This window comes from Podarcis raffonei, chromosome 13, assembly GCF_027172205.1.
Source record: "Podarcis raffonei isolate rPodRaf1 chromosome 13, rPodRaf1.pri, whole genome shotgun sequence".
Classification (NCBI taxonomy): Eukaryota; Metazoa; Chordata; class Lepidosauria; order Squamata; family Lacertidae; genus Podarcis; species Podarcis raffonei.
Genome location: NC_070614.1, coordinates 22723711 through 22751124, shown reverse-complemented (window position 1 = coordinate 22751124; position 27414 = coordinate 22723711). Strand labels below are relative to the sequence as shown.

Below are 27414 nucleotides of genomic sequence, written 5' to 3'. Positions count from 1 at the left end.
AAATTTTTTTGATGATCAATCAAATCCTCACTTGGCCATGAAGTCCATTGTCTCTTAGCCTAGCCTAAGAGGTTAATTAAGTTGCTAAAAGTGGAGGTGAGGGATCTACGTCAGAGCTCCTTAAAGAAAAGTTGGGAAATAAATCAGATCTCAGGAAGAGCAAGAAGCCCTTGTCTTTGTTGCCACCATTTGTGGATAGTCGGGGGAGAACACACTGCTCAGTAGGGGCTTGAAACTGCGCACACTATGCACTGTGCCTTTTAAGCACATTCGAAGCAGATTTTCCCCCTCAAAGAATTATGGGAACTGTAGTTTAAGAGTTGCTGGGAACTGTAATTCTGTGAAGGGTAAACTACAGGGTCCAGAATACTTTGAGAGACAAAATGCATTTGGAATGTGCTTTCAAAGCATAGGCCAGTCACTTATTCCTCAGCCGAAACAACTTCATAAGCAGAAGGTGGGAGCGAAGAACTGTGCACACTCGCGAGCTTACGGGCGCGTTTCCCCTGTACACAGACCCTTTGCGATTCTAGAGGCAAGTCGCTTTCCATTGGTTTACGAGGGACCGCCTTCTACCTTCTGATTGGTGGTGACTGTCGTTTCGCGCTTTTGATTTGCTGTGGTCGGAGAAGGGCGGGGTAGAGGAAAAGGTGGGCTCTTGCTTCGTTTCTGATTGGGCGCTTGAGACCTCGTTTCCTCCCGGCCTCTGAGGTTAGCGGAGAAGACGCGAGCTGCTTCCGCCCGCGTCGCTCTTTTCCGCGCGTGCGCACTGCAAGGGGGCAAAGGATCTTTTGATGTTGAGCCGCGCGGTTCGCCGGGGGTCGCGTCCTTTGGGGTTTCGTGGTTCAAGCCAAGCGGGGAAATCGTCTCGTGCCATGGATCTGACGCACCTTCGGAAAGACTACAGGGGGGACGATGAGGTGAGGGAGCAGCATTAAACCCCAGAACATGTTTTTGCACTGCAGCGTTTCGGGGCCGGGGAATGCTGAAGGACAGAGTGCCTCTGAGCTTGTGCAGAGTGCGCGGCGTTTCTCGGGCCAGCGCTTAGCCTCGCAGTTTGACTTTCGCTCCGAAAAGAATCGTAGCGTAGTAATATAAGGTGTTGTTTCTGAGCATATACAGAGTGGCTGAGCATATATAGAGACGCTGACTTGCCTTAACACAAACAGATGCTGAAGGTATAAGAGAGCTGTGGAAAAATAAATGCCCACTATCTATTATATAATGGTCTGAGGGCCTCACTACCCAGTTTGTATTTGATCTAACCTATTTCATATAGATCCAACATATTTCATATAGGCATCAGTTTCAGGTGGATGTCTATGTGGACATCTAAAGGGCTTATGTTAAAATTTGTATACTGATGGACTGATGGTTGCTTTACCTACCTGCATTGTAGTCTATCATTATTGGCATATTATTATTTGCCGTTTCTATTTTTTTCTCTTCTCTCTCTTTATTTTTTCAATTTTCTTTCATCTTTCCTTTTCTTTCTCACTAAATTTGCAAGTAAACTAATAGAATCTCCTTGATGTTTGAAGCTGTGAACAAGTGATTAGATCAAATTGAAATTGCATTTAGAATCCCTTTGAAATCACCGGGGCTTACATTAGTCATGGCTTCACATCTAATTTAGGCTGGAACCCACCCAAGGCATCCAAAGCAAATATTAAGAGACAAGGTAGAGAGCTTTTGCTTCAAATTAAGCATTATGAGACTGGGTCCAAAAGCTTGGGTGGGTGTGTCAATTGATAGATGCAGGCAGGTTTGGAGGAAAGGGTCAGGTGATGATTATGGAACCATGAAGGCTGGGAGGATGATGGAACAATTGGGGAATATCAAAAGGAGGGAAGGGGAAATGGAAAGGGTTGGTGAGTTTACAAGAACACAATAGGTGATGGAGAAGCAGTAGGATATGACACACTGACCACGTTTTGGAAATGAGAAGTGATAGATGTGTGACTGAAAGGGGAGAAGAACTGGCATCAAACGGTGTAGCCACCTGCTAAAAATGTGGGTGTTTTTTGTTCCCATCCCAGGCCTTTGAGGAGAAACATCTGACCTCCCTCAACCCAATTAAGCAGTTCTCTGTATGGTTTGAAGAAGCTATGAAGTGCCCATCTATTGGGGAAGTCAACGCCATGTGCTTAGCCACCTGTACTAGGTAGGAATCATTGCCTGATGGCTTGTATTCTTGTTGCTTTATGGGTTTGGGGGACCCAGGGCCAAAGTAGAGAAGAGATATTTGCCTATCTACAGGCTGTGTTTATCCCTTCCCAGAGATGGACGGCCTTCTGCTCGGATGCTGCTTTTGAAGGGGTTTAGCCAGGAAGGCTTTCGCTTCTTCACTAACCATGAGAGCCGGAAAGGAAGAGAGCTGGTGAGTGCTACAGAAAGATTATCGGAGAAAAGTTGAACCTTTGTAAACTGGCACCTCAGATTTACTTCTGTGGAGCTGACACTTTGAATCCAGGCTTCTTATTTTTTAAGTGAAACAGCAACAATCCTTTAGAATTTTTGTGACCAATATCAATTATGCAAAGTTAGGAAAGTTGCAAATATTTGCCTATTCTGTTTCCATTTTGCTGTGGGAACATACATAAACACCTATGCAAGCTACTGAGGGGGAATTGGAAGTCTCATAGAAGCTATCTATGGCGTCTTAGTTTTTGCCGGCTCAGCAACAGGTGATCCTGAGCTAAACTGGGCCAGCCAAAGGGTTATGAGTACAAATTCCTCTTCCTTCTGCAAATAGACAATTCAAGCAGCAAGGAGCAGAGAGAGAGAGGCTGACTGAAAAGTACAACAAAAAACTCTTCAGTCTAAGAACCTGCTTCCAGATCATCCTTGCCTTTTAGCTTAGGGAATCCAGGTGCCTCTGTGTAGACACCATATGTCTACACCCCCAAAGAATGCAGGGAACACTACCTCTCACACAGCTACAATTCCCCACAAACTACAGTTCCCATGATTCTTTGTGGGAAGTCACATGCTCTGAATATATTATATGTACACAGCCTTAGTCAGCGGACACGGCAACTTTCTTTTCACTGTTGCTTTTCTCACCATTTGCAGGATTCAAACCCATTTGCTTCAATGGTCTTCTACTGGGAGCCCCTCAATCGCCAGGTAAACTGTCTTCTCTGCATCTACTGAAAAGAAGTCCTGTAGTCAAACTGGAAACCTCTGTAATACATGGGGTGGGTGACATGGTAAGAGGAGCTTTGGTGAACTTTTGTCCTGGCTGCTCCTTTTCATTTTCCCAGTTGCTGCTTATATGTGCTGAGTCTTACTTTATGTAGCCAGGTCTTGAGCAGATCAACAAGGACATGATCTTGCTGCAGCTGGAGGCTCTTCCTCTTTGGCCTGTTCTGTGGAAGATGCTGAACTCTGATCTCAAGTATGGAAGGGACTGAAGTGTCGGTACTTGAGTTTGCTTCAGCTCTTCTTGTATCTTGTGAAAATGAAATCATCCCTTTGGAACAGCTCGGAGGGAGTACTGTAGTTATCCTCTCTGGTTTGTAGCAAGTCTGCATTTTGGAACCAGAAACTGCTATTCATTGCGGTGTGTCTTGTTCTTTCAGTCACCTCATAGTTACCCCAAACTTAATTGGACAATTCCAACTCTTCTGAATTGGAATTGTCCAATTAAGTTTTTAAAAATTAAGTTTTCCATCTTCACCCCCTTCTCTTTTCTCAGTTAATCCCACCATATTGGAGAGGAGCTTGGGGTAACTATGATTTGAACTACACAGCCCAGCCCCCTTACTAGCACATCCTCACTCTGGTCTTGTGCTTCACATGCTTTGAACTGAATTGCTTGCAGGTACGGATTGAGGGCCCTGTAGAGAAGCTTTCTGAGGAGGAATCGGAGAAGTACTTCTACACGCGTCCAAAGAGCAGCCAGATCGGGGCTGTAGTGAGTCGTCAAAGCACGGTGATTGCGGACAGAGAGGTGAGGAGCTGCAGGGTTGGGGCTGCCCTTTCTTGAACCAGCGTTGGGGGTGGGGAAACAGTGTTGAAATATGCCTTTTCATGATATGCTGGAGAGCCTGGGTGTACATTGTCAGACGTGGTAACAAAAATATTAATCTGTAAACGGGTATCAAAACTTCCTTAACATAGAGGGTTCTCAAGGTGGACTGCTTGTCATCAGGGAAATTGAAGAACAATTGCAAACATGGTTCTGCACAAAAGTTGAAAGCTCCTCCACAACATAGGCATCCTGTAGTACAGGGGTGGGGAATGTCTGGCCCCTGGGCTTCATCATTTGACTTGCCAGGCCATTTCAGCTGATATGATTTCATATGATGTTGGATAATGGTAGGGCTTGGCCAGAAGGCTCTCTGATGGCAGTGCCTCTATACCCCCTGTTCAAAGTGCTGTGCAAGCTGTGCTTTAAGAGCAGCTTCCAAAGACCCCTGCAGTCAAAAAAGCTCAGGCAATTGACAAACAGGCAGCTCAAATTTGGTGCGGGAGATGGGCTAGAAAGGTTCCCCAACTCTGCTACAGTAGATATCCAGTGTGTTAAGACTTATTGTAGTTGAGCTTGAGTCCTTAACAGCCATTTTTAACACAAATAACTTTTAGATTTGTCTATAATAGGTATAGGTATGGGGGTATAGGTGTTTGGGTTTCTTTTTTTGTTTGGGGGTGTGTCTGAGCATCACCAGCCTCTCTTCTGTGAAATGGGGGTTTTTTTTGTGTGGCTATGGCAGTTCCTTAGATTACCATCTGTGTTCCTGGGCCCCAAAATGTTGTGGATTCCTGGCATATATCATTACAGTTTACCTTGCAGATCATTTGGCTGGAAGGTGGGATATAAAACTTTTAAATAAATTTGTAATAAATACATCTTTATTGGCTTAAAATACAATCTAACAATAAAGGTAAGTACAATGAAGTACAACACCCATCCAGGCACAGAAAAGAAAAAAAGGAAAAGAAAAAAGAAAGAAAAAGAATTCTCTACATCAAAAAGTACTAAAAGTTTAAAAGTAACAAGAAAAGAAAATGAAAATAACAATTAAAAGTATCAGATATTTATGCAACATCATTTCTTATCCAATAATGTCTTCTGTGAAAAGCTTCCAATCGTTCTCATTATGCTTTTTCTATTAAAACTTTTAAATAAATTAATAGTCTAGTCCTAACACCACCCATTATCCACTGAGCTTGTCCCTTGGCATCCCCTCCCTCCAGTTCTCAGCAAACGACATGCTCGTTAGCCATCCTTACAAAGTGCAGATTATCCACAAGCCTCTCTATATCCCCAAATCGCCTAGTAGATTGGAGTTATTACCAGGATCCCAGGTAGTTTCCTTTTGACAAAAAGCTTCACAGTCCTTTTCCTCTTTTTGTTAGTATTTAAGGAAGAAAAATGCAGAGCTGGAAGAGGTGTACCGAGAGGCTAAGGTGCCTAAGCCAGCATATTGGTGAGTCAGGCCTCAGTGTGCATTCTGGCCGTTTGGTTTTCTGTATGTTGTCCCCCCTCTCTCAATTGTGATCAGCCATAGATCCAGGACGTTGGTTTCAGAAACTTGTGATCTTTTTTACAGTGGTGGATTGGGCTGGTTGGGATAAACTCAAGCCAAAGGAAATTGAGGAATGTGGTGTTGTGGCAAACACCACAGCAGGGATTAGTAAAGGTAAAGGGACCCCTGACCATTAGGTCCAGTCGTGGCCGACTCTGGGGTTGTGGCGCTCATCTCGCTTTATTGGCCAAGGGAGCCGGTGTACAGCTTCCGGGTCATGTGGCCAGCATGATTAAGCCACTTCTGGCAAACCAGAGCAGCGCACGGAAACACCGTTTACCTTCCCGCCGGAGCGGTACCTATTTATCTACTTGCACTTTGACGTGCTTTCAAACTGCTAGGTGGGCAGGAGCAGGGACCGAGCAACAGGAGCTCACCCCGTCGCGGGGATTCGAACCACCGACCTTCTGATCAGCAAGTCCTAGGCTCTGTGGTTTTAACCCACAGCGCCACCCACATCCCTCTACAGCAGGGATTAGAGAGTAGCTAAACCTCTTGATTTATTTCCGCACCCCATGAGGTTTGTTTATATAGCTCACACAGCCCTATTACCAATTGGCGAGTTGGTACTTTGTTGTTTTAGGGTTCTTTCTTTCAGTCTTTTTATCTCTGTCTCTCTTTTATCCCCTCCAGGGGAGGCTACATCTTGAAACCAAAAGTCATAGAGTTCTGGCAGGGCCAGACAAACCGTTTGCATGACCGCATTGTTTTCCGGTACCTCCAAGACAGCAGTGCACCCTTGAAACCTATGACCCACAGAGGAGAGGACAACTGGATCTACGAGAGGCTGTCTCCTTGAGAAGCTTTTAGAGTTCACCCTCTCTCTTTTTTAAGTGCCAAATTCTTTGTTTCCCCACTTTCTTCTCAGACAGAGCACCCAAAGAACCGCTGGACAAAGTCATAGACTGGGGAGACCTGGAATTGAAATCCTTGCAGTGCTGTTCAATCAGCCGCTAACTCTCAGCCTAGCCTACCTTACAAGGTACTGGTGAGGATAAAGTGGTGGTAATCTCTGTGTAAACCATTGGAAGAAAGGCAGGTTGAAGCAGCCTAAACATTCTTGCGGAGAAGGGCAGTGCAAACTTGTAGCATGGGCTTCCTCCTACACAGAAAGCACAATCCTGACCGTTCTGTTTTAATTTTGAAATTGTTCTTTTTTATTTTGGGGCCCGCTAGCAGCACTGGTTCCTACAATCCCTTGATTATTTTGTGTGTTTGTCCATTCCACCAGCAATCTCGCTCTTGCATATGCACTAAGCATGGTCATTTTTGAAACTCTGTCACATTAAGGAAGCACAGATCTCTCCGTCTCTCAAACTGCATGTTCTACTTGAACTGTGCAAGCATTCATTCTGATCTAGAGAAGGACCTGAGCCAGCAAGTCACTGTTTCAGGATGTTGCTTGTTTGACTAGCAATCTCACGAGATCTTGACAACAGATGCATAGGAAACAGGGAAATAAGTTGGCATACATATATCCTCAAGCATGGTCTGCACTTTATTTAGCCTCCTTGTAATTGGGTTGCAACCTGGGCAAGGCCCTCATGGATCTCTGAGCCCTGTTAAAAGGTACCTGCCTAATAATAATAATAATAATAATTTTTATTATTTACATCCCGCCCATCTGGCTGGGTTGCCACAACCATTCTGGGCTACTTCCAACACACATAAAAACATAATAAAACATCAAACATTAAAAACTTCCCAGTACAGGGCTGCCTTCAGATATCTTCTAAAAGTTTAATCTCCTTTTGCCCATCTCATATATTTGGGCCCTGGAGGTAACAATATGTCAGGGTATGACTGCACTACAGATTTTTAAACTATTCACACATTTAGCTAGCATTTCTCCCAAAGCATAAAACCTTGGGGATTTTCAGTCCCCTAAAGCTATACTTTCCAGAGTTTTGAGGTGCTGGTGGGAGATCATTATTATTAATTACCTGCCTTTCAGCCTAAGGTCGCAGGGCAAGTTACAACATTAGAACACAATATTAAAAGCAGCTTAAAACAACTTCTTTTTCAGACTGGCTTAATGCTGTGGCTAGCAGATATATCTGTGTGGTTCTGCATTAGAATGGAGCAGATAGGCTTCGTTCAGTTTCTATAAACTCACTATATGAGGCATGATTAGAAGAGGCTTGTGCTTTGTGTTGAAGAGGACCCAGATTCTGAAACCAACAAAAATGAAAACTGGGAGGTCTGTTAAATGGGCAACCAAGATGGAGTTGGAAGAGACCTCCCAGGTCATCCAGTCCAGTGTGCCCAGTGCAAAAAATGTAGTAAAACAACATTGGCACATATATGTGGATTCTGGTGCAAGGACTGGGAGTGGTGGAAGGGGGATAGACCAGCACTTATTAGGTGCTTGTAAAATTACAACCAAGGGTGTGCAAGGACTATAAGTTCAGGAGCTCAAAGGGGTGGGGCCATGGTAGCACATATACTTTGCATGCAGATTCTAGATTCAGTCCGGCTGAAATTGCAGAGAGCTGCTGTCAGCCAGCGTGGACAGTACTGAGCAAGATGGGCTAATGATCTGACATAGGCAGTTTCCTATGTCCCCATGAACTAGAAAGGCTTAATGGGGGGGAAGACAGGTGGATGTTCTGCTCTGTCTTCCCTTCCTTTTTGCTTCTGATTTCACTGCCCCCCCACATTTTCTGACCTTCAATCTATAAAAGCTAGGAACTCTTTAAAACAAAAAAGGCCTGAGATACTTGGGATGTGGAAATCTGACCTGGGTATCAGATTCCATGCTTACCTGACAGTCCCTGGGACAATCAAAGAGTTTGGGTCCAAAGTTGATCTTCCATTTATTTAAAGAGGGATGTGATTTCCACCAAGCTTTTGCAACTGCAGCCCTTCCACATCACTTGCCAGGCCTCCCTAATCCATAGCAGATGGGTGTACGGTGGGAAAATGGCAGGAAATCCCCGTTTCAGTAACATTCATTTTGAGGAACTCCTGTTCCTGCCTTGAGGTGTTATCTCCCAGTGTGACAACTTACATGTGCTTTGTGGTTCTTCCGTAGACAAAACTGGAAGTGCAACAGTAAATACATTAGTCACTGATCCTAATGGGTCAGAGACGTGCTTTGGGTGTGTGTGTGTGTGTGTGTGTGTGTGTGTGTGTGTGTGGTGCTCTGTTAATGTTCTTTGTGAAAGTCTTAAAAGTACTGGATATTGTCCTGATAATTCCTGTTGTTGCTCTGTCTGGGCAGTCCGGCGTCTATAAGTGCTGCTGTCTACCAACTTTTGAGTCTGTGCCTATGTACATTTGGACAGTAAAAGTTCAGCCTAGTGAATGATAGTTGAAGGTGAATGTGGATTAATATTAACTTTTGTCCTGTTTCCCCCCCCACAAAAAGTGTGTGTGTCTTCTTTCCTGCCTCCAGAAGTGCTCTGGTGGGGGACATGTCATGCTCCTTCTGGGGTAGCTTCCCCATCTTTGATCCCCACCCTGCCCTCATCTCTCACCTGTGGCTCCTAGAACTGTCAGCGTGCGGCAGTGGCCACACCCTGGGAAATTGTGTTGACTGGCTGGCTGGCTAAACCAGGTGAGGGTAGCCATTGGTGAGTTAGTGAGGGGCAGAAGTGGCTCATTAACCTGGAAAATTAGCCCATCTACTGTAGGAGAACGAAAACTGATCCTAAACCGATACTTATTCATGAGAAAGACTTCAGGTGTAAATGCAGAGGGAAAATCTGTACCCGTTGTCTTGCAGTACATCTTTAGGAGAAGAAAAAGCGCTAAGGAGTAAATGCTTCACAACTCTGAAGTGATGACTGCCTACGGTTGGTGAAAATCATATGCTGAAACTTAACCCCCGGCTAAAAGCAAGCAATTTAATCTTGGCAACTTTAAAAACTTCTCCAAAGAAACTCTTATGAGCACTGGTAAAAGAGGTTTGGATTCAGCTGACGAATGCCTGAAAGGAGGGAATTCCAGAGGGAAACCCCTGTGAGTGTTTGTGGCCTTATTACATAAGGCACAACCGGTGAAAAGTGGAAATACTGGATTTCTCTTCTGGTTTTACCTTGTCATCTACCCCCCTCCCCAAAGCATGCTGTTCTTCTACATTCCACCAGGGGGAGTTAGCGTGGGCTTTTCTCTGGTGTGCAGCCCAAGTCAGGTATCGGTTTGCTCTCTGTTCATTCTTGGGTTGCCTCCCAGTGAAACTGCATCCCTGATAACCTTTTGCCCTCTCTCAGCTCCCGGCACATATTTGCCTTTTCAGTCATTGCTCCTTTGCTTGCTAATCGAGGGCTAAGATCTGCCAGAGCAGTTCACGTTTGATGATGGGATTCCCTAAAGCCTGGGAGAGCCCCCTTCTGCCTTGCCTCTGGAAACACCCGTTTCTGGAATGCTCCTGAACTTTCGCTTTCCTTGTTTTAGCCTGAGGCTTCACGTTGTCACTGTGGTGCCTGGAGATCAGAAGCATATCCTGAACCATGCAAAGCAATAAACAAGAGAACAGCGTCCCTGATCATGTGTGAAACCATGTGCACACACACACACAGATCGCTTGTGCATTTGTGAATTAGGGAAGAGGTCCCAAGTTGGAAGGTGTGAGTTCCAGTAAATCTGAACCTTAGTACATCAAGTTTTAGAAACGTAGGGTATTTTATTACTAAAAAGTGATGTGACATCTTAAAAAGAATTGATGTACAGTGGTACCTCAGGTTACATACGCTTCAGGTTAAGAACTTTGCTTCAGGATGAGAACAGAAATCGTGCTCCGGCGGTAGCAGGAAGCCCCATTAGCTAAAGTGGTGCTTCAGGTTAAGAACAGTTTCAGGTTAAGAACGGACATCTGGAACGAATAAAGTACTTAACCCGAGGTACCACTGTACTGTTGTGCTTAACATTGTTAACTATGGCCTGGAGAACTAGGCTTCAAATCCCCACCCAGCCTTGAAGCTCACCGGATGACCTTCAGCCAGTCACCATTTCTCGGGCTAACCTACCTCACAAGGTTGTTAGAAAGATAAAACTGGGAGAGAGGAGAACCATTGATCTTTGCAGGAAAGGTGGGATATAAATGTAATAACTGGTCTCTTAAGAGACCAATGAGGCCATTCTGCATATTTCTGACAGAGGATTGTGTTGCATATATTGGCACATTTCTTTAGGTGTAAATCCCATTGAACTACATGAAGTTTGCTCTTGAGTAAACCTACAAGGGACACTGATATGTATGTCTTGCTTTCTCCTTCCTGAAAAAAATGTAGTGCCTGGATATCCCCCCCCCCCGTTAAATATATTATAAATATGTGCCCACTTTGTGAACAGAGATGTAGCCAAGTCAGTGGTCTCTGAAGTACATTGCTAATGAGATACTTGAGCTCTATAGAATCCAATTAAATCGCAAAGGGGTAGTGATGTGATGCTCAAATCTGTGCTGGGTTTGATTATAGGGAGACTCCACATCACATTACTGCTGAGCCAGACAACCTTGGGCCTAACCTCTACCTCCCAGGGTTGAGCTGAGGTCATTATGAGGCAAACACTGTAAAAGTTCCTGGTACACTGTAAAAATGTGCCACAAAGATGATTATCCTTTGCCCGTGGGCCTTCGAGGAGGCCTCTTAATTTTGCTTCCTGCTTAGCTGGGACCCTGGAGCAGAACTGCAGGACTCTTGGCCTCTCCTTCAACCTACACAGTGAGATATTTGCAAAGAGGAAATGCTGGGCCTCTTAATATCAGAAGAGAGGATAGTTTAATTCTCCACCAGGATTTGCATCTCATGCCTGCATTCAAAAAGAGCTGTTAAGCTTTGTGACTATACCTTCGTTTTCGTCTGGGAATATCTGCTAGTGGTTCAGAGCCAAGAAGAAAGCTTTCTCTGCTGCTTCTGGAAGACAAGCAGTAGCAATGGGCCCTGTCTCTCCCCATACACTGAATACAAACTGCATAAGAAACAAATGGAGTAACAAACATATTGGTTCTGTACTGAGTAAGCACCCAAGTAGACCCATTTGCCAGGCAAGACAGTGTCATGCTGAGGGCACAGGGGAACACACTCATTTTCAATGTTTCCCTGATCCTCAGATTCTTGTGTACAATAGCGTGATGCATACCACAACACACACAAATGCCTGGTTATTAAGCCCTAGTCTGTACATGCAAACAGTGGTGCAGAAGAGAGAATGATTTGAAAACACTTTGGATTGCAGGTAGGTGATCACCCCTCCGTTAAAACTTCCTTCAAACAGAAATCCACCACAGCAGGCAAAGGGCTGGATCTGTCTTCCTGCTCTGCTGACTTTGTTTGCAGGATTGTATTTTTAATGTTTTTGAGGGCTTCAGGATGATTCTGAGGTCAAAAAAGTTTGAAGAAATACTACTTCTGTAAAGAATTTTTACTTAGCACCAATGTGTAGGTACAGTCCTCCCTTCCCCAAACTGGTAACCTCCAGATAGTTTGGCCTACAACTCCCATCAGCCCCAGCCAACATGGCCAATGTGAAGGGATGATGGGAGTTTTTAGCTGCATACATTCTTTTATAGCACATTCCCACCTCGAAAGAGTCCTGGGAATGGGAGTTTACCCCTCACAGGGCTATGATCCCCAGCATCTTTAATTACAGTTCCCAGGATCCTTTGGGAGGAAAATGTATGGTGTATACACAGTTGCAGTCCTAAAGGTCCAGGCAGGAGGCCATGCCAGGTTACGGAAGACTGGCCTAGGAGTTGTTTCTTATTTTGTAGTTGTTACCAGGTGCTCAGCTATGAAGCATTATGTAACATCCCAGTGAAGATCTGCACTCCAAGCTAAACTGACTCAAGTATTCATTTGAATCCAAGACCTTGTCCTGGCACTTATTTTCACTTGTTAGGATTTCTCCCTGAGATATGTACAGTTCTAAAAAGGATGGATGTGTGTGTCTCAGCACAAGGTGAGTGCCTTTCACTTCCAGATGGCCACTTAAAGAGATATGGGGCTAGAAGAGTTTATCAGTCAGAGTTGTGCCTTCTATCCCTGATGCTGCCATTCCTGTTGTTGGGAGAGCAGTACCCATGCACACCTCTTGTTGGAAGTGCATCAGGGATCATTCATCTAGTAACCGAATGGTTAATTCTGTTTACAGTTAGCCAACCAACCAAGAGGGTGTTGGTTGGGGAGGTGTTGCCTAGCAACCAGGCTGAATAGCATGATATTTGCTGAGGTAACTCCTACTCTGATTGGCTGTGGAGGTCTGAGGGAGTTTTCCTTATATGTTAGTTGAATGTCTTTCTGCTATAAACAAAAGCTGTAAATAAGACAAAACCTCTCTGTTCATTTCTCCTCGTATTTTTTGTGCCCTTAATACAAAGAGGAAATAAAGGTAAATGGAGGGGGTTGAAGATGCATCTGGACACAACTGAATAGACCTTTTTGTAGCCTCTAAAGCAGAAATAGCTTCATAAAGAACCTGTTTGAAGAACACACACAGCTGGGTGGAGTCATATTTGAAACTAAACAGAAATAAAACAGGGACATTTCAGTGTAAAGAAAGGCTATATTGTATGGACGTGCTCTGTATTGAATTCTTGGATGTACAACCCTGCCCCAATCTGCCCAAAGGGGATTGTATTTCCTGCAGCTGACACTGTCCTTAGAATCTATTATCAAAACAGAACACAGTAAGTTCTTTTGTCCCAGGATGAACTGACCTACTACACTCTTTTGATAGCATTGGGAGATCAAGGATGAGCTGACCATGGAAACAACTCATCTCTCACCCCTGGCATGGGGTGTGCTGCTGTGATGTCACAGAATAATCACAAATTAATTAAAGAGAAGGCTATATCAGAATGGTGGAAAACAGTCCGGCCACTTTAAATAATATGAAAGATCAGTGGGAGAAAGAAGACACAGAGGAACTGGGGGGCAGCGGGGATTCCTAAGGATAGATAGGTCTGGGGGCTGATAATATGAAAGGTGGTTGGGGAGAGAAGGCAGCTAACATATTGGCTCAAAACAGGTAGTCAAAACCTAGCTGTAGATCTTAATCATGTAAAATCAGCCCTTCCCTTAAATCACATAACATTGTTTCACAACCCTGTCTTGGCCTGTGTTTGCATGCAACTACTTACTAGGGAGACACTCTGTGTATGCTCAGAGACAATCTCATCACTATAATTAATTACAATTCCCAGTGTGGTTTAACAGCCAATCCCTCTTCACAGGGAACTCTGGGAATTGTAGATCTGGAAGGGAATTAAGGGTTTCCTAACAACTCTCAAAACCTTTAACGAATGATAGCCCCCAGAATTCTTTTGGGGGAAGCCATGACTATTTAAAGTGGTTTCAGAGTGCTTTAAATGTATGTTGCAAATGTGACCTAATGCTTTCTATTGAGATGGGTGAGAGTGGGGGAAGTTTGTCCTTTTGAAACCCAATATATATGGGGCAACGGTGGGGACAAGTTTTTTGCAGCAAGTAATTCTTGCCCGTTAGGAAGAGAAACTGTGATGAAGTTCAATGAAACTGGTGTGCAAAGTTCAGCAGAACAGTAGGTTTTTATGAGTATAAACTGAGGTTGATAGGTGAGTTATTAATACAGTTCTTCATAGCAAGTGTTCACCTGACTTACCAGACAGCCTTGGCAGGGACTGACTGGAGGCAACTGAACTGAATGTGGGAAAAGGACAACCTTGAATTCAATGTGTGTTGCCATCATTTTCAGAAGTCCTTTCCTCCACTGTAATGGACCTGAGTTAATATGGTTTAGATTGAATTGGATGTTTGCTGGTATTTAGGTGACACTTTGAGCAAGGACCCTTGAACTTGGATATCAGGCTATGAAGTAAATATGAACCAAACAGTCTCTCCCTGTGTATCCCCCAAACAAGTCCTGCACATACATGCACAGAGAAGTGGCTGGTACCAGAGGCAGGAACTTTTTGTCATAGGCTTTGTGCTTCTGGAACTCTCTTCCTTAGAACCCCATCTTTGGAAACTTTTAAGAAACAAACCCATTTTTATTCCAATCTACTTTTTATTAATCACTTCATTTTTTTATTGATTGCCGTTGACGTTTTCACCTCCTATTGTTCAATTTTAAGGAGTGTGTCGTTTTAATTGGACATTTTTTAAAAACATTTTTTATCATTAATGCACTTTTTGAAATTTTGTACCCTGCCTTGAAGAAGCAGTTGCGCCCCAAAATATGGTATATAATGCAGGTGGACAAATAAGAAAATAAGAAAAACGGCTTCTGACAACTCAAGCTAGTGAGACATTCCACACTGTTAGAAGGAATGTCTATAGGGCAGGGATAAGGAACTTACTTCGCCCTGAGGAACACATTCCCTCTTACAGCCTTTCTCAACCTGTGGGTCCCCAGATGTTGTTGAACTACAACTCCCATCACCCCTAGCTAGCAAAGCCAGAGCTCAGGGATGATGGGAGTTGTAGTCCAACAACATCTGGGGACCCACAGGTTGAGAACCGCTGCTAGGAGAACCTTGTGGGTGGCCACACATCAGTGATGGGTGGGGCCATAAGCAAAAGTGGGCGGGCCACTTTGTACGCTAGGTTACATTCCAGCAACACAAAGATCAGAGGTTTCCACTCACATATACACAAACATTTCCTCTTCCTTCATCAAGACAAGCAAGAGGTGTTATTACAGTTCGGAGATACGTTCCAGTCAGGCAAAGGCACTCAGAGAGGGTGTGGAGCAGGGCTAGTGTGCTGGGTGTCACCAGGGCAGAGGGGTGTGACTTGGGGAGAGTTCAAAATGTGAGATAAAGAGGCCCAGAGGGCGACATTTTGCACCCAAGCCTGAGGAATCCCCACCCCTGCCATGAGGTTTACTGTTCAGTTTGAGCTGGAGAGAAATGACCTTTTGATCCCCGCATAGATCAGTTATAAAACAAAATGCATGTTACTAGGGTTGCAACTCCATGCTAAAGCACGCTTTTCTTTATAAACATCCCTAATGCTGCACAGTGGAGGGAGGAAAAACATAAAGTCACAGACAATAGTGAGAGAAATGCCCATTTTGCAGTTCGAGGAGATGGAAAAGGGAAAGGTTTCATGTAGGGCTTATGTGACGCATTGTAGCTGGATATTTCATCCCTTGGAGGAATGTTAAGGCTTCTGAGCAAGGGCATGTCCACAGTTTCTATCATCATCATCATCATCATCATCATCATCATCATCATCATCGATTGCTGACTCCAGAATATCCATTGGATCAAACCTACACAAATTGTGGCCCATCACTGAATACACAGCCCTCCAGTCTTATCTGGTGGTCCTCGATAAACCTGTTTTTGCAGCATTCCCCTGGCTGCAAAATAGGCGTAGTGGGATGTTAATCACATGCCCGACAGCCAGAATGCATGCCTGTGGGTCTATTGAGCTTGGTGGGTCACAATTGTGGAGGCTGGCACCATACAAGGACAGATTAGAATCTCCAGCTTTAGCAGGGCACACTGCACTCAAGAGATGACAACAAGGCTGGTTTCATTGCTGAGCAGCCCCTGAGCAAGGTACCTCCCCACCCCTCAGCAATGAAATTACATTGTACCAGTACGTTAACCTGGGAACCCACCTACCATTTAAATTTCCCACAATGCTTGGAGGTTCTAGTGTGGCCACCAGTACCTTCCATGGTGCCGGGGAAAGGTCTTAGTAATTTTTGATCCCACCCCCCATATCCACAATGCAAAAAAGACTGCTCTTGCAACTCAGTTCCTGTTTGCACTTGCTTGTTCTCTCCTGCATTAATTGCACATTCCCTTTCCCTCTTTGATTTGGAAGGGGGAGTTGATGTGGTGGCACACTGACACTATTTTGTGTTCCTGTCTCTTTCGTTTAGATGTGGTAGCCATTTTGTTATGCCATGCCCCCACAGCAGCCATTTTGTGTTATGCCATGCCAGGCCCTCCAAGTGTCCCTATTTTCCAGGGACGTCCCTGATTTAGAGAAGCCGTCCTGGTTTCTGATTTGATTATGGAATGTCCCACTTTTCCTTAGAATGTCCCTATTTTCATTGGAGAAATGTTGGAGGGTGTGGAGTTATCTAGTGCTTTTTCTTCTTAAAAAATTTAAATGTTTAGGGGTACTCTCATTTTCCTACTCATATTGAAATACTTAGGGAAAGCGTGCCTCGGTTTAAGAACAGATTTGGTTTAAGAACGGACTTCAGGAATGGATTAAGTTTGGGGGTATAAGTAGCAAAATTATCATTATGTAATGGGACGTCCGTATTTTCATCGGAGAAATGCTGGAGGGCATGCCATGCTCTCATAGCTCATACCACCAGTTTTGTGACTTGTGTCCATGACACTTCCTCAAAATTCCAGATGTGTCTACTGGCCAAAAAAGATTGGTGATCCCCAAAAAAAAGTTCTGCTACACTGAGTGTTCTGGGGCATTGTGGGAAATTCTCAGTGGTGGGCAACTTCTCAGACTGAGCCACTGCAACCAGATAAACCTACCTCCAAAGAAACAGTGGCTGAGGCAGCCATCAGCGCTGATTGGCACAGCTGGAGTGCTGGAGTCCCAGCTGTTGCCTGAGGATGCCATATGCTGATGCTAATCTTGGGTGGCAAACATGTTGGCTCAACTTGCACCCCAATTATGAGGGTCACATGGTGGTACACTATGGTAATTTTTGAAACTAGGCTTTATGGTTTAATGGTACTTCTCCTCCATAGGTAGTAAATATGTATTCTCTTAACTTCAAAATATGGTAAGCTAGCCCTACTGAATGTGTGTGTGTAATTTTGCTGACTGGAGCCCTGAACCTTAGCCCTAGTCCTGCCCTGATAGCACCACTGGGATGATAGGGTTCCTCATGGTATCCAGGGGTAACTGGTTAAGCAATTCTGAATATGTTCCTTGCACCACACATTCTCTGCTGTGCCTCTGGCTTCTCCTGTCTTGCATTTTAAATACTATTAGCTTTATTCCTTAAATTAAAAAAAAGACTAGTAACATTAATAAAGTTCATCTTCTTCTGAAACTTTTCTTTTCAAGTGAAAATCAGGACCCAATCTCGAAAGCCCAGCTGGTCCCTCGTTAAACTTCATTTGCAAATGGGTTGAAATGCATGTGTCATACGCTTCTCTCAGACCAGAGAAACACCCTCAGATGAGGGCGTGGGAAGAGAGCATCTCTCTTTCATCCACCTCCTTATTTCTCGTCCCGTTCGCTGTCAGCAAAAAAATTGGGGTTTTCTGATAACGTGGCCCTTACTTTCTTCTTTTCCTTGAAGCGCCCTGAATGAGAGACTTTGACGTGTTTCCCTTTGGTGCTCTTGTCCACAATCTTCTCTAGCCGGGCGTTGAATTCGCGCTCGCTGCTCCCGCTGTTTCCCCCGTCAGCAAGCATACCCTCCTGTTGGTTCTCATTGTTGGTGACATCGTAGATATCTGGGCTTTCATACAATACTTTGGGGGTGGATTTTTTTTTCCGGAGAAAAGTCAGCTTCCACCAGCTATAATTGTTTTCCGCCATGGTGGCCAGGAATCGACACCCTTGAATGTGGGGGGAAAGCAGATCTATTATTACCAGGAGGTGCCTCCAGACTGCCAGCCATTTTGCCTGCAAGATTCAAGCGTGTACTGAAAAAAATGTAGGTTTGCACAGCTCAAGTGGATTAAAGTACTCTGTTGCACTAGTGCAACAAACCCACATAAAAAAAAAGAAACACACTTCTAGGAAAGTGACAGAGAAATGCAAGGAAAAGCTTGAAATGAATGAGCAATTGACAGGAATATGTATAAACACCCCGCAGGCAAATAGGATGAATGTGAATTGTTCTTTGTTTTATAGCCACCCCATAAATCAGAACAAATGCTCAGTAAAGGCTGGATATAGCCTAACCTCCACGCAAGCTTTATGCAGAGAAATCAGGATGAATGTTCAAAAAACAGGTCATCTGCAGGAGCCTCAGGTTTTTGTGGCTTGGGCTGGTTCTTTCCCCTGAGGCTGGCCAGGGATTAATTCCTTAGAATTCCAAATCTTGTTTTGTTTCCCCCCCCCCCCACCCCAGAAAAAAAATCCCAATTTATAGTAACAGATTACACAAGGCAAATAGTTATCCTGAAGCCTCGAGGCCTTAGGCACTAACAGCAAGAGCCTTGGCCTGTGAGCTCAGTAGAATGGGCACTTAAAGGTAAAGGTACCCCTGACCGTTAGGTCCAGTCGTGGACGACTGGGGTTGCGCGCTCATCTTGCTCTATAGGCCAAGGGAGCCAGCATTTGTCTGCAGACAGCTTCCGGGTCATGTGGCCAGCATGACTAAGCTGCTTCTGGCGAAACCAGAGCAGCACACAAAAACGCCATTTACCTTCCTGCCAGAGCGGTACCTATTTATCTATTTGTACTTTGATGTGCTTTCGAACTGCTAGGCTGGCAGGAGCAGGGACCGAGCAACGGGAGCTCACCCCGTTGCGGGGATTCGAACTGCCGACCTTCTGATCGGCAAGCCCTATGCTCAGTGGCTTAGACCACAGCGCCACCTGCGTCTCAGCAGAATGGGCACTTACACATTGCTAAAAAGGAGGAAACCCATTACTTAAATAAAAAAAAGGCACACAGCTGCATGCAATTTACATTGTGCTGATTTATATCCGTAGGTGCAAATTTAGAAAGAATAACTGTAGTTTGACTGGAAATACAGTACATCTTGCCATGGTGAAGACTAAGGGACACCTGTGTGCCTGCTCAGTCTCATACCCTCCAAGTGTCCCGATTTTCCAGGGACAGTCCCAGAATGATGAAAGCCATCCTGGCTTCTGAATTGATCCCAGAATGTCCTTATTTCCTCCACCAGTTCTGCCGTTGCCGAACTAGGGGAGGGGGATGAACTGGCGCTTATCCCGAGCAGTGGTGGGTGTGGCTTCAGCAGCTGCGAAGGGAGTTGCCTATCCGTGGCTGCCACAGCCAGCCTCCTCCATTGGGCAGCTCATAGCGGCTGCTGGAGAGCAGGCAAAGAGGAGGATAGGCTGCAGCTGCTGAGGCCCAGCCCCATGTGACACACTGGCTCTGAGGGGCAGGGCCTCCCTGGGCAGGAACAAAGGATGAGCAGTGCCAGGGGTGGGGAACATGTAGCTCTCCAGATGCTGTTGGCTGGGTCTGATGAGTTGAGGTTCAACAACATCTGGAAGACTGCAGGTCCCACACTCTTGTGCTAGGACTGCAACTACTATGTGACTTAGGCTGCACAACCACACAAAGCTTCATTGCCATAGGTAGATAGGAAGCTACCTTTTACCAGGTTTGTCCATCTATCCCAATATTAGCTACAGTCACAAGCTTGCCTGGGCCTCAGGTAGAGGTCTTCCTCATCACCTGTTAACCTGTTTCTTTAAAAAAAGAGAAAGAGATGTTGTACATTGGACCTAGGACACAAGGCATGTGCTCTAACTCATCTTCTGCCTGTCCAAATCGAGGTTTGACCTTTACTTTAATATCTTAATCCTTGTGACCCACTTCCCCATCTTCTCTCACTCTGTTTTTCTCTTGCCATCTATTTCCTTATAAAGAAAGAAAGAAAGAAAGAAAGAAAGAAAGAAAGAAAGAAAGAAAGAAAGAAAGAAAGAACATGGTTTGACACAGTGGTAACCCACTCTAGACTCTTATGCTTCTCTCCCCATCTACATAAACGTCTTGGTAAATAAATAAAAAGGAGGTGCTGCTTCTCATATGTCAATAAAAGTGCTGTGGGTGCCAGCACAAAATGGCTGCAAAAAAGAGAGAAGTGATGGTACTCCATGCTGGTGACTAGATAAGGCAGAAAATTTCACAGGTGCCTCTCCCCCTTACTGGCAGTATAATAATAAATGAAATAGCTAACATGTTCCTGCCTTTTCAATACATCTGAAACCAGCTGCCTGAGGTAGCCACCTCACTTTGCCTAATAATAGGCCCAGCCTTGAGTCAGCCCCCGAACCTAACCTTGTTGCTATGAGAACAAAATGAGCTCAAGGGTAGAATGTAACCTGTTCTGAGAACTTCAGAGAGGGTTGGGTAATATATGAGGGCTTAGATACACACTCTCTCTCTCTCTCTCTCTCACACACACACACACACATATAATGTCTGTGTGTGTAGGGACGGGGGAGAAATTCTATTTGGCTCACATTTAAAGGCAATTTTACCTAATTTGCACCTTCCAAACCAATACATAAATCAAAACATAGCCATCTTTCAAAAACCGTACCTCTCAGAATTTTGCAGTGCAGTTCTCTAGACAAGTTACATATACAAAAATGTACACACTAGAGTAAAGCGTGCATATAAATGCACATATTCGTGAAAATAATACACAAAATGCTTTTCACAAATGGGTATACTGTAATAGACAAAAATGCAAATAAAAATGTGTGTACAGTATATTAAGAGATATTTGCATTGAAGTACTGATGATGAATTATTATTATTAAGTTTGCAAACTGATGTAAAAATTGGAATACTGAACTGATCAGTACCTAAAATACAGCTTTCCCTCCATTGTTACATTTCCCCAGCAAAGCATAGATAACTGGGAGTATGGAGTTATTCTAACGCAGAAAATGGTTGAGGGTGTTGGAGAACCATTTAATGATTTTTCTGTCTGTTGTTTAGTAATTATAAGGTGCTGTGCTAGATGCTGTAGAATTATGGTGGACTGTGAGCTACACTTTGGGAACCCCCTATTCTAGGGTGCAATCTCAATTCATGTGAAACAATGGTGGGACCCAGTAACCCTGACAAGCACTCTCCCTGAACTGAGGGCACTTCCAGATGATCTGTTTGCTGAGCATTCATCCTGATTTGTTTGCAGAGAGATTCGACAGCAGTGGCTACTTGATGAGCATTCATTCCGATTTGTTTGTGATGAGTTTAGATGACATTGCGCCAACGCAAGGAGGTTTGTTGCGCAAAACCTCCAAATCAACTATAACTGCACAACCTGAGTTTACCAGTATGTGATTGAATCCCATTCAAAAAACAGTGACAATCTGGAAACATCCTTAGACATAGAAAACCTCCCAGAATTCTCTGTGGCACATAATGTTTCCATGCAGCTCTTTCTCAGTAGACATATACATACGGAAGTGGTTCTAGAACGTTTCTGAATCTAGAAAGTTGAAAGACAGTGATGCACACTCCTCAACTCTCCCAAGACACCTTGGAAATTACAGAAGCCATCCTTGCTTCTGATTGGCTCCTAGTATACCCCATTTTGGCTTGTGCAAGAACACAGCTCTGAAAGACATGTGCTTTTGGATGCCATGCTCTCATGCAAGTCATGGGACTCGCCCGGGAGCACAGCCCCAAAAGACTTGCATCCTGGTTTCCCCCCAGGCATGTCAGAGGGTGTGAGTCCAAACACCCAGTATTTAAAGGGTCTGCAGGAGTGAGTGACCGACCATCGTTGGCTTGAAATCATTAATGTTATTATTTATTTATTTGTTTGTTGGTCACCCAAGAAGGTACCCAAGGAGATACCAGGGCGGGCCGGGGAGGCAGCCGTGATGGCACCCCACTGGAATTGCGCTGCCGGGGGTGGTGCGCTCCCCCCGCATTCCTCTTCCTCCGCCAGTGCTCCTGAACAATCCCTATAGGAGTACCCAATGCTTTCTAATATGGTTGCTACTACCTCGCTCTACCTTGAAAGCAGACAGGACTCTTGAAGGGGACAGTATATTGGATGTGCCATTTTTGTGGCATCTCTGACCTCTGTTACCACCGCAGGCACTCTCGTCAGCCCATGATGCTCTTCACACATGTAAACACACACTGATCCACCATGCTGGAAAAGTTATGCTCTTCCTACTTTCTCAAAGTAAGCCCCAACAATGTCCACACGTTCCACTAAGTCACATTGGCATAAGGTCTTCTGCAGCTATATCTGAGGTAATCTGGGAAAGGCTTCCCTGTTGAAACTCCAACCATAGACTTTCCCATGCAGGTGTGCCTGAATTGCTTATGGCTTGTCCACATTTGAAAATGGCCTCCTGCCCATCAAAGAGCTGTCCCTAACCTTTCCGCCTGTAAATGCGGGGTTTTTTGATCCTGGCCTTTTCAGACTTTCCAAGGATTGAAAGTCCCCACATTTAAAGGAAGCAAAGTGCAGGGCAATGCAGGAATGGGGAGGACATAATGTGAATACCTCTAAATTAATGGGGAGACAGGTTCGTGCAAATCCACATTTTGCTCTGATGAGCAACTATGTTTACTGGCAGATCCCTCTGAAGAGGTGCCCTCCAGAAGTTGCTGGACTAACACTCCCATCATCCTTGGCCATTGGCCATGCTGAATGGGGCTCCTGGGATTTGGAGTCAAACAACATCTAGAAGCCATCAGGCTGGAGAAGGCTGGGCTGGAAAGTCAAGCATCCCCTCCACACACCCACCCCAGCTCTCCCAGAAATGGCTTGCTGAGTAGGAGTGGGTGGGAGGGGTCCTTCTTTTGCACACACCACCTGCCTTCGGGCAGATTTACATTACAAATTTCAAAGTGGCTCGAAACTTGTTTGAAATGGGTCTAGTGGCATAGCTGCCTTCGCTTTCCCTGTAGTATGCAAATTGTAGTTTTATGCATGCCATATGGCATGAATTTTCTGTTTATAAGCCCTAGTATTTCTTGCAATAATACAGTTCCTACAATTCCTTGCTAAGGAGAGGTCTGACAGTTAGACGGCCTTGGAACTGCCCTTTGGGTATTTCCACGTGTCGGTTTATTGTGGGGTTGGTGCTGCACAGGCATGTACGTCTTTCACTGTGTCACCTGCATCAAAATGCCAACCTCATCAATGAGAGCCAACATAGTGCAGTGGTTAGAGTACTTGGACTAGGACCTGGAGAGACCAGGCTTCAAATTCTCATTCAGCCATGAAGCTCACTGGATGATCTTAGGCCTGTCACAATATCTCTGCCTAACCTACTTTGCAGGGTTGTTGTGAAGATAAAATGGCAGAAGGGGAGAGAGAACCTTATGATTTCTGTGGAAAACCCAGTACATAAAAAAATCTCATGGAAACAGTAACTCTGGATTAAAATGAGGGAGGGGTGTTTTGACGCGGACAGTATTGTAATAAAATAAAATAAAAACTTGCAGGCATAAGAAACGCCAGCTTTCCTTTTGCTTGTACTGTACAGTATACTACTGTGCCAAGGGCTTATAAGAGAACTTTAAAGGCATTGCATACATTAAAAAAAAAAACAACCCCACATGAAACAGTAGACTAAGCTACATTGGCAAAGAAAAAGTGCATTATACACTTTGTTAAGCATTCTAACACTGTGACACCAGATTGTGCTATGGAGTCCCGTTTTTGCTAACCCGATTTCTCGTACAAAGTTTGCAATGTGTTTAACTAAGCCACTTCTTTCATGTGTCTAGATCCAGCCAGTGTTTTTCTAAAAAACATTCACAAATTAGTACAGGCATTTGGGACAGGGGAGAAGCAGCTGAAGTGCTCATTGCCATTCATGTCACAGGTAACAACGTCCTATTGGACCCTGCAGAACTCACACAATTGTTACAGTAGGAAAGGATGAATGAGCTGTAGGGGAAATTGTGTTTCCCCCAGTAAAGAGTGCACTTTGAATGGTGAAGAAATGTGCTATTTCTATCACAAATCATATGGGCAGCAACTGTGCTTTTAATGTACAACCCTCCCACCCCCCCAAAAAAAAAAAACACTGCATGGGAAGGATCTTAGGGCCATTTACCTCTTCACATTTTAAAGGTGTATACCTAAGATAAATATACTGCAAAGCATAGAGTGAGTACAAGTGGGGAGGGGAATTGTGTATGCCAGCACATCTGATATACATATTAAGGAGTCAGGACTGGCCGTACAGTACCTTCCTATCAAGTGTACCTTCAGGGGTTAATCCGGGTTTGCTGATGTGGAATATATTCAAAAGGCCATTACGTAGTTGATTTTTGTTTTCCCATTTTATCTCAAACGCACCTTAAAGGTCCCACCCTCACAACAACCTTGCATGGTAGATTATTAAATTGTCAGTTCCTCTTCTGAAAGCTATTTTGAGTGATTTTATTTTTCAAGAGTTTAAAGGAACAGGGATAAACACTGTGTTGTTGTGAAATTAGTATATAAAAGCAGCACGGGGAAAGGAGTCAGTGGCCAACGTGCAGATGAACTTTTAGAAAGATGGAAATGCTAAGAGGTGTTTCTAGATGTGAAATTAATTAAATCATAGGCGATTCGCTTTTATGTTTAAATTATGTACACGGTGATGAGTAGTGTTTAATGTTGCATGTTTGTGTGTGTACATTTTTGTCATATATTTTGTTTCCTCATCTTATCTCAAAGGCAAGATACAGGTGTTATGTTGTCCTTATCTCAGGTTTTCTTTACAACAACCCTGCATAGTAGATTAGGCTGGAAAAAACAATATCGTCCAATACCACCCCGTGAAGTTGAGGAGCTAGCAATGATGAGAAACCTGTGCCTCCCAGATCAAGACTCGGCACTCTGTCCACTGCAGTACACTGGTTTTCCATCTGTTGCGGCAATCAATTAAACATTTGTGGAGGCACAACGTCCCAGCGAGCCGTTCAAGTTTCCCTCTGCCTTCACCCCCCACCCCCACCCCAGTGCCATTACAAACATACCTGCTCTCTTGGACTTCTGAACTTCGTCTCTCAGCGAGTAGCAAGTTCAGCCGTTATGGGAAAAGACCAACATGAAGAAGGGATGAGACAAGGTCCTGACAGTGAAGCAGGTCTCCGTGGCAAAACAAGCAGCCTTGGCTCTGGCAGCCAGTAGCAAAGTGGCTCTCACATCTCAGGTGTGCTGAGGTGCAACATACCTGTTCGTGCTGCGCCCCTTTCTCTCCCTCTCTCTCTCCCTCTCTCTCTATGTCAAGGTTAACCGGAGACTCAGCCACTCCTGTCTAAAGTAAACAGGAACTAACAGAGAGGCCGAGCTGAGAGAGTTCTGAATATTCATGACGAGAGAAATCTAAGCTAAGACATTTTGCTGCCGCTTTGTTGATGTCACCTGAGGAGACCAGGGGAGCACCAAGGCCTTTCGATTCCAGAATGGCAATTATGATAGCCTGTTGCAGAGAAGAAGAGGAGAGAGAGAGAGAGAGAGAGAGAGAGAGAGAGAGAGAGAGAGAGAGAAGGACGAGGCCTGTGGCACTTTAGAGATTAGTTTATTGGGGCAAGACTTTCATAGGTAAACACCTTACTTCCTCAGGTGTATGCTGTTGACTGAAAAGGCCAGAGGCAATATATACATACACATACAGGGGCTGAGATGCAGTGGAATGTAAGGCACTGGGTTTGCAAAGATCACACCCTGATAACTGGGGTGTAAAATGGAGACATTGTGGGCTGGAACATCAAGATGTGCCTAACAATTATATTTTGCAGCAAGGGAACCACCTGTGAGTATCTTCATTCACAGGGATGAGGAACCAATGTTCTTCCAAGTGTTGTCAGATGTATAGCTCCCATTATCCCTGACTTTGGCTGTACTAGCTGGAGTTCAGCAACATCTTGAGAGTTACAGGTTCTCCATCCCTACTTATTCATGACACAGTGCCCAAATTATTAGGATTGTTTCACCTGTGCATATACCGGTACATCTGAGGGATAGTTCAGTCGGTAGAGCATGAGACTCTTAATTTCAGGGTCATGGATTCGAGTATCACGTTGGGTGCAAAGATTCCTGCATTGCAGGGGGTTGAAATAGATTCCCCCCCCCGTGGTCTCTTCCAACTCTACAAATCTGTGGTTCTGTGAATTTCATATATTGACACTTGATTGCTGGCAGCCAAATGTGTGAACCAACATCACTGAAAGAAACTGCACCCAAGAGATACTGATAACATTTATTTATTTATTTATTTATTTATTTAACCCCGCCCATCTGGGTGGCTTCCAACTGAATATTAAAAACACAGTACAGCATCAAGCATTAAAACCTTCCCTAAACAGGGCCACCTTCAGATGTCTTTTAAAAGTAAGATAGTTGCTTATTTCCTTGACATCTGCTTGGAGGGTGTTCCACAGGGCAGGCGCCACTAGCGAGAAAGCCCTCTGCCTGGTTCCCTGTAACCTCACCTCTTGCAGTGAGAGAACCGCCAGAAGGCCCTCGGCGCTGGACCTCAGTGTCCAGGCTGATGGTTGGGGGGGTGTGAACATCATGAATGTGGGAGTCTATTTGTGAACCTATTTGTGTGGAATTTGGCCAGAGTAAATGTAGAATGTCTAGGAAGATTGGAATCCTCTGCCACAGGTATTTCTGCCCTTTCCATTTTCAGTGTCAGGTTTGTTTGTGTCTATCCCTTTCCTTCAATAGAAACCAACTTGATTTGCCTATGTAAAAGGCCGCAGGGCATTGCAGCAGGCGACAGCATTTATAAGACTGGAGGGGTAATATCACCATGTTACTACATTGCTTTCAACACCACATCTCTTGGCCTCCAGATGACCTCCCCAACCAGAGGCACCCCGGAATGGCAAAGAACCACATCCCCAATTTTGCCTCTGTGAGATAAAACAATGCAAGCTGAAGGGGTTTTTTGTTTTGTTTTTAGGACAACAAACCTGCTTACCCATACCAGCAATGATGACCTGTTTCCAAAACTTGAATCCTCCTTAACTATTATTTATGTAATGTCTTCAATGTATATAATATATATTTATATTAGATAAATATAGATATCAGTTGTACTGTTAGGGCAGGACTTCATTATTTTTCAATTTATTATATGTATCTAACAAAATGTAAAGACCATGTAATCATAATAATAATCTCTTTTATCAGTTTACATAAAATAGCACAATATAATTTTTATAATAATAAAAAAATCAACAAACTTCAAAAACAAGTAGGCATAAGGAAGGCACTTCCAGACTCACTGTTTTCAGCTGCAATTCAAGAGCACACTAGGAAATTCAGG

General features: G+C 44.3%; 2 protein-coding genes across 3 annotated transcripts; one reads left to right on the top strand and one right to left on the bottom strand.

Moving 5' to 3' along the window:
• The first annotated feature begins 732 nt into the window (after nt 1-732).
• On the top strand, nt 733-27184 carry PNPO (pyridoxamine 5'-phosphate oxidase). 2 transcript variants are annotated; one of them, XM_053360961.1, is made up of 7 exons: nt 733-920; nt 2040-2164; nt 2281-2380; nt 3076-3129; nt 3827-3955; nt 5365-5435; nt 27049-27184. In XM_053360961.1, the coding sequence occupies exons 1-7, from the start codon at nt 795-797 to the stop codon at nt 27164-27166; spliced, it is 723 nt and encodes a 240-aa protein (XP_053216936.1). In that variant the 5' UTR covers nt 733-794; the 3' UTR covers nt 27167-27184. The 2 variants fall into 2 exon arrangements, with proteins under 2 accessions (XP_053216936.1, XP_053216935.1); XM_053360960.1 differs by lacking the exon at nt 27049-27184 and adding an exon at nt 6168-6727 and having other exon boundaries at nt 740-920.
• PRR15L (proline rich 15 like) lies at nt 17254-25790 on the bottom strand. The gene is made up of 2 exons (XM_053360964.1): nt 25115-25790; nt 17254-18015 (listed from the first exon to the last, which is right to left on the bottom strand). Exon 2 carries the CDS (start codon nt 17993-17995, stop codon nt 17672-17674), a length of 324 nt encoding a protein of 107 aa, XP_053216939.1. The 5' UTR covers nt 17996-18015; nt 25115-25790; the 3' UTR covers nt 17254-17671.
• Nucleotides 27185-27414: the final 230 nt, after the last annotated feature.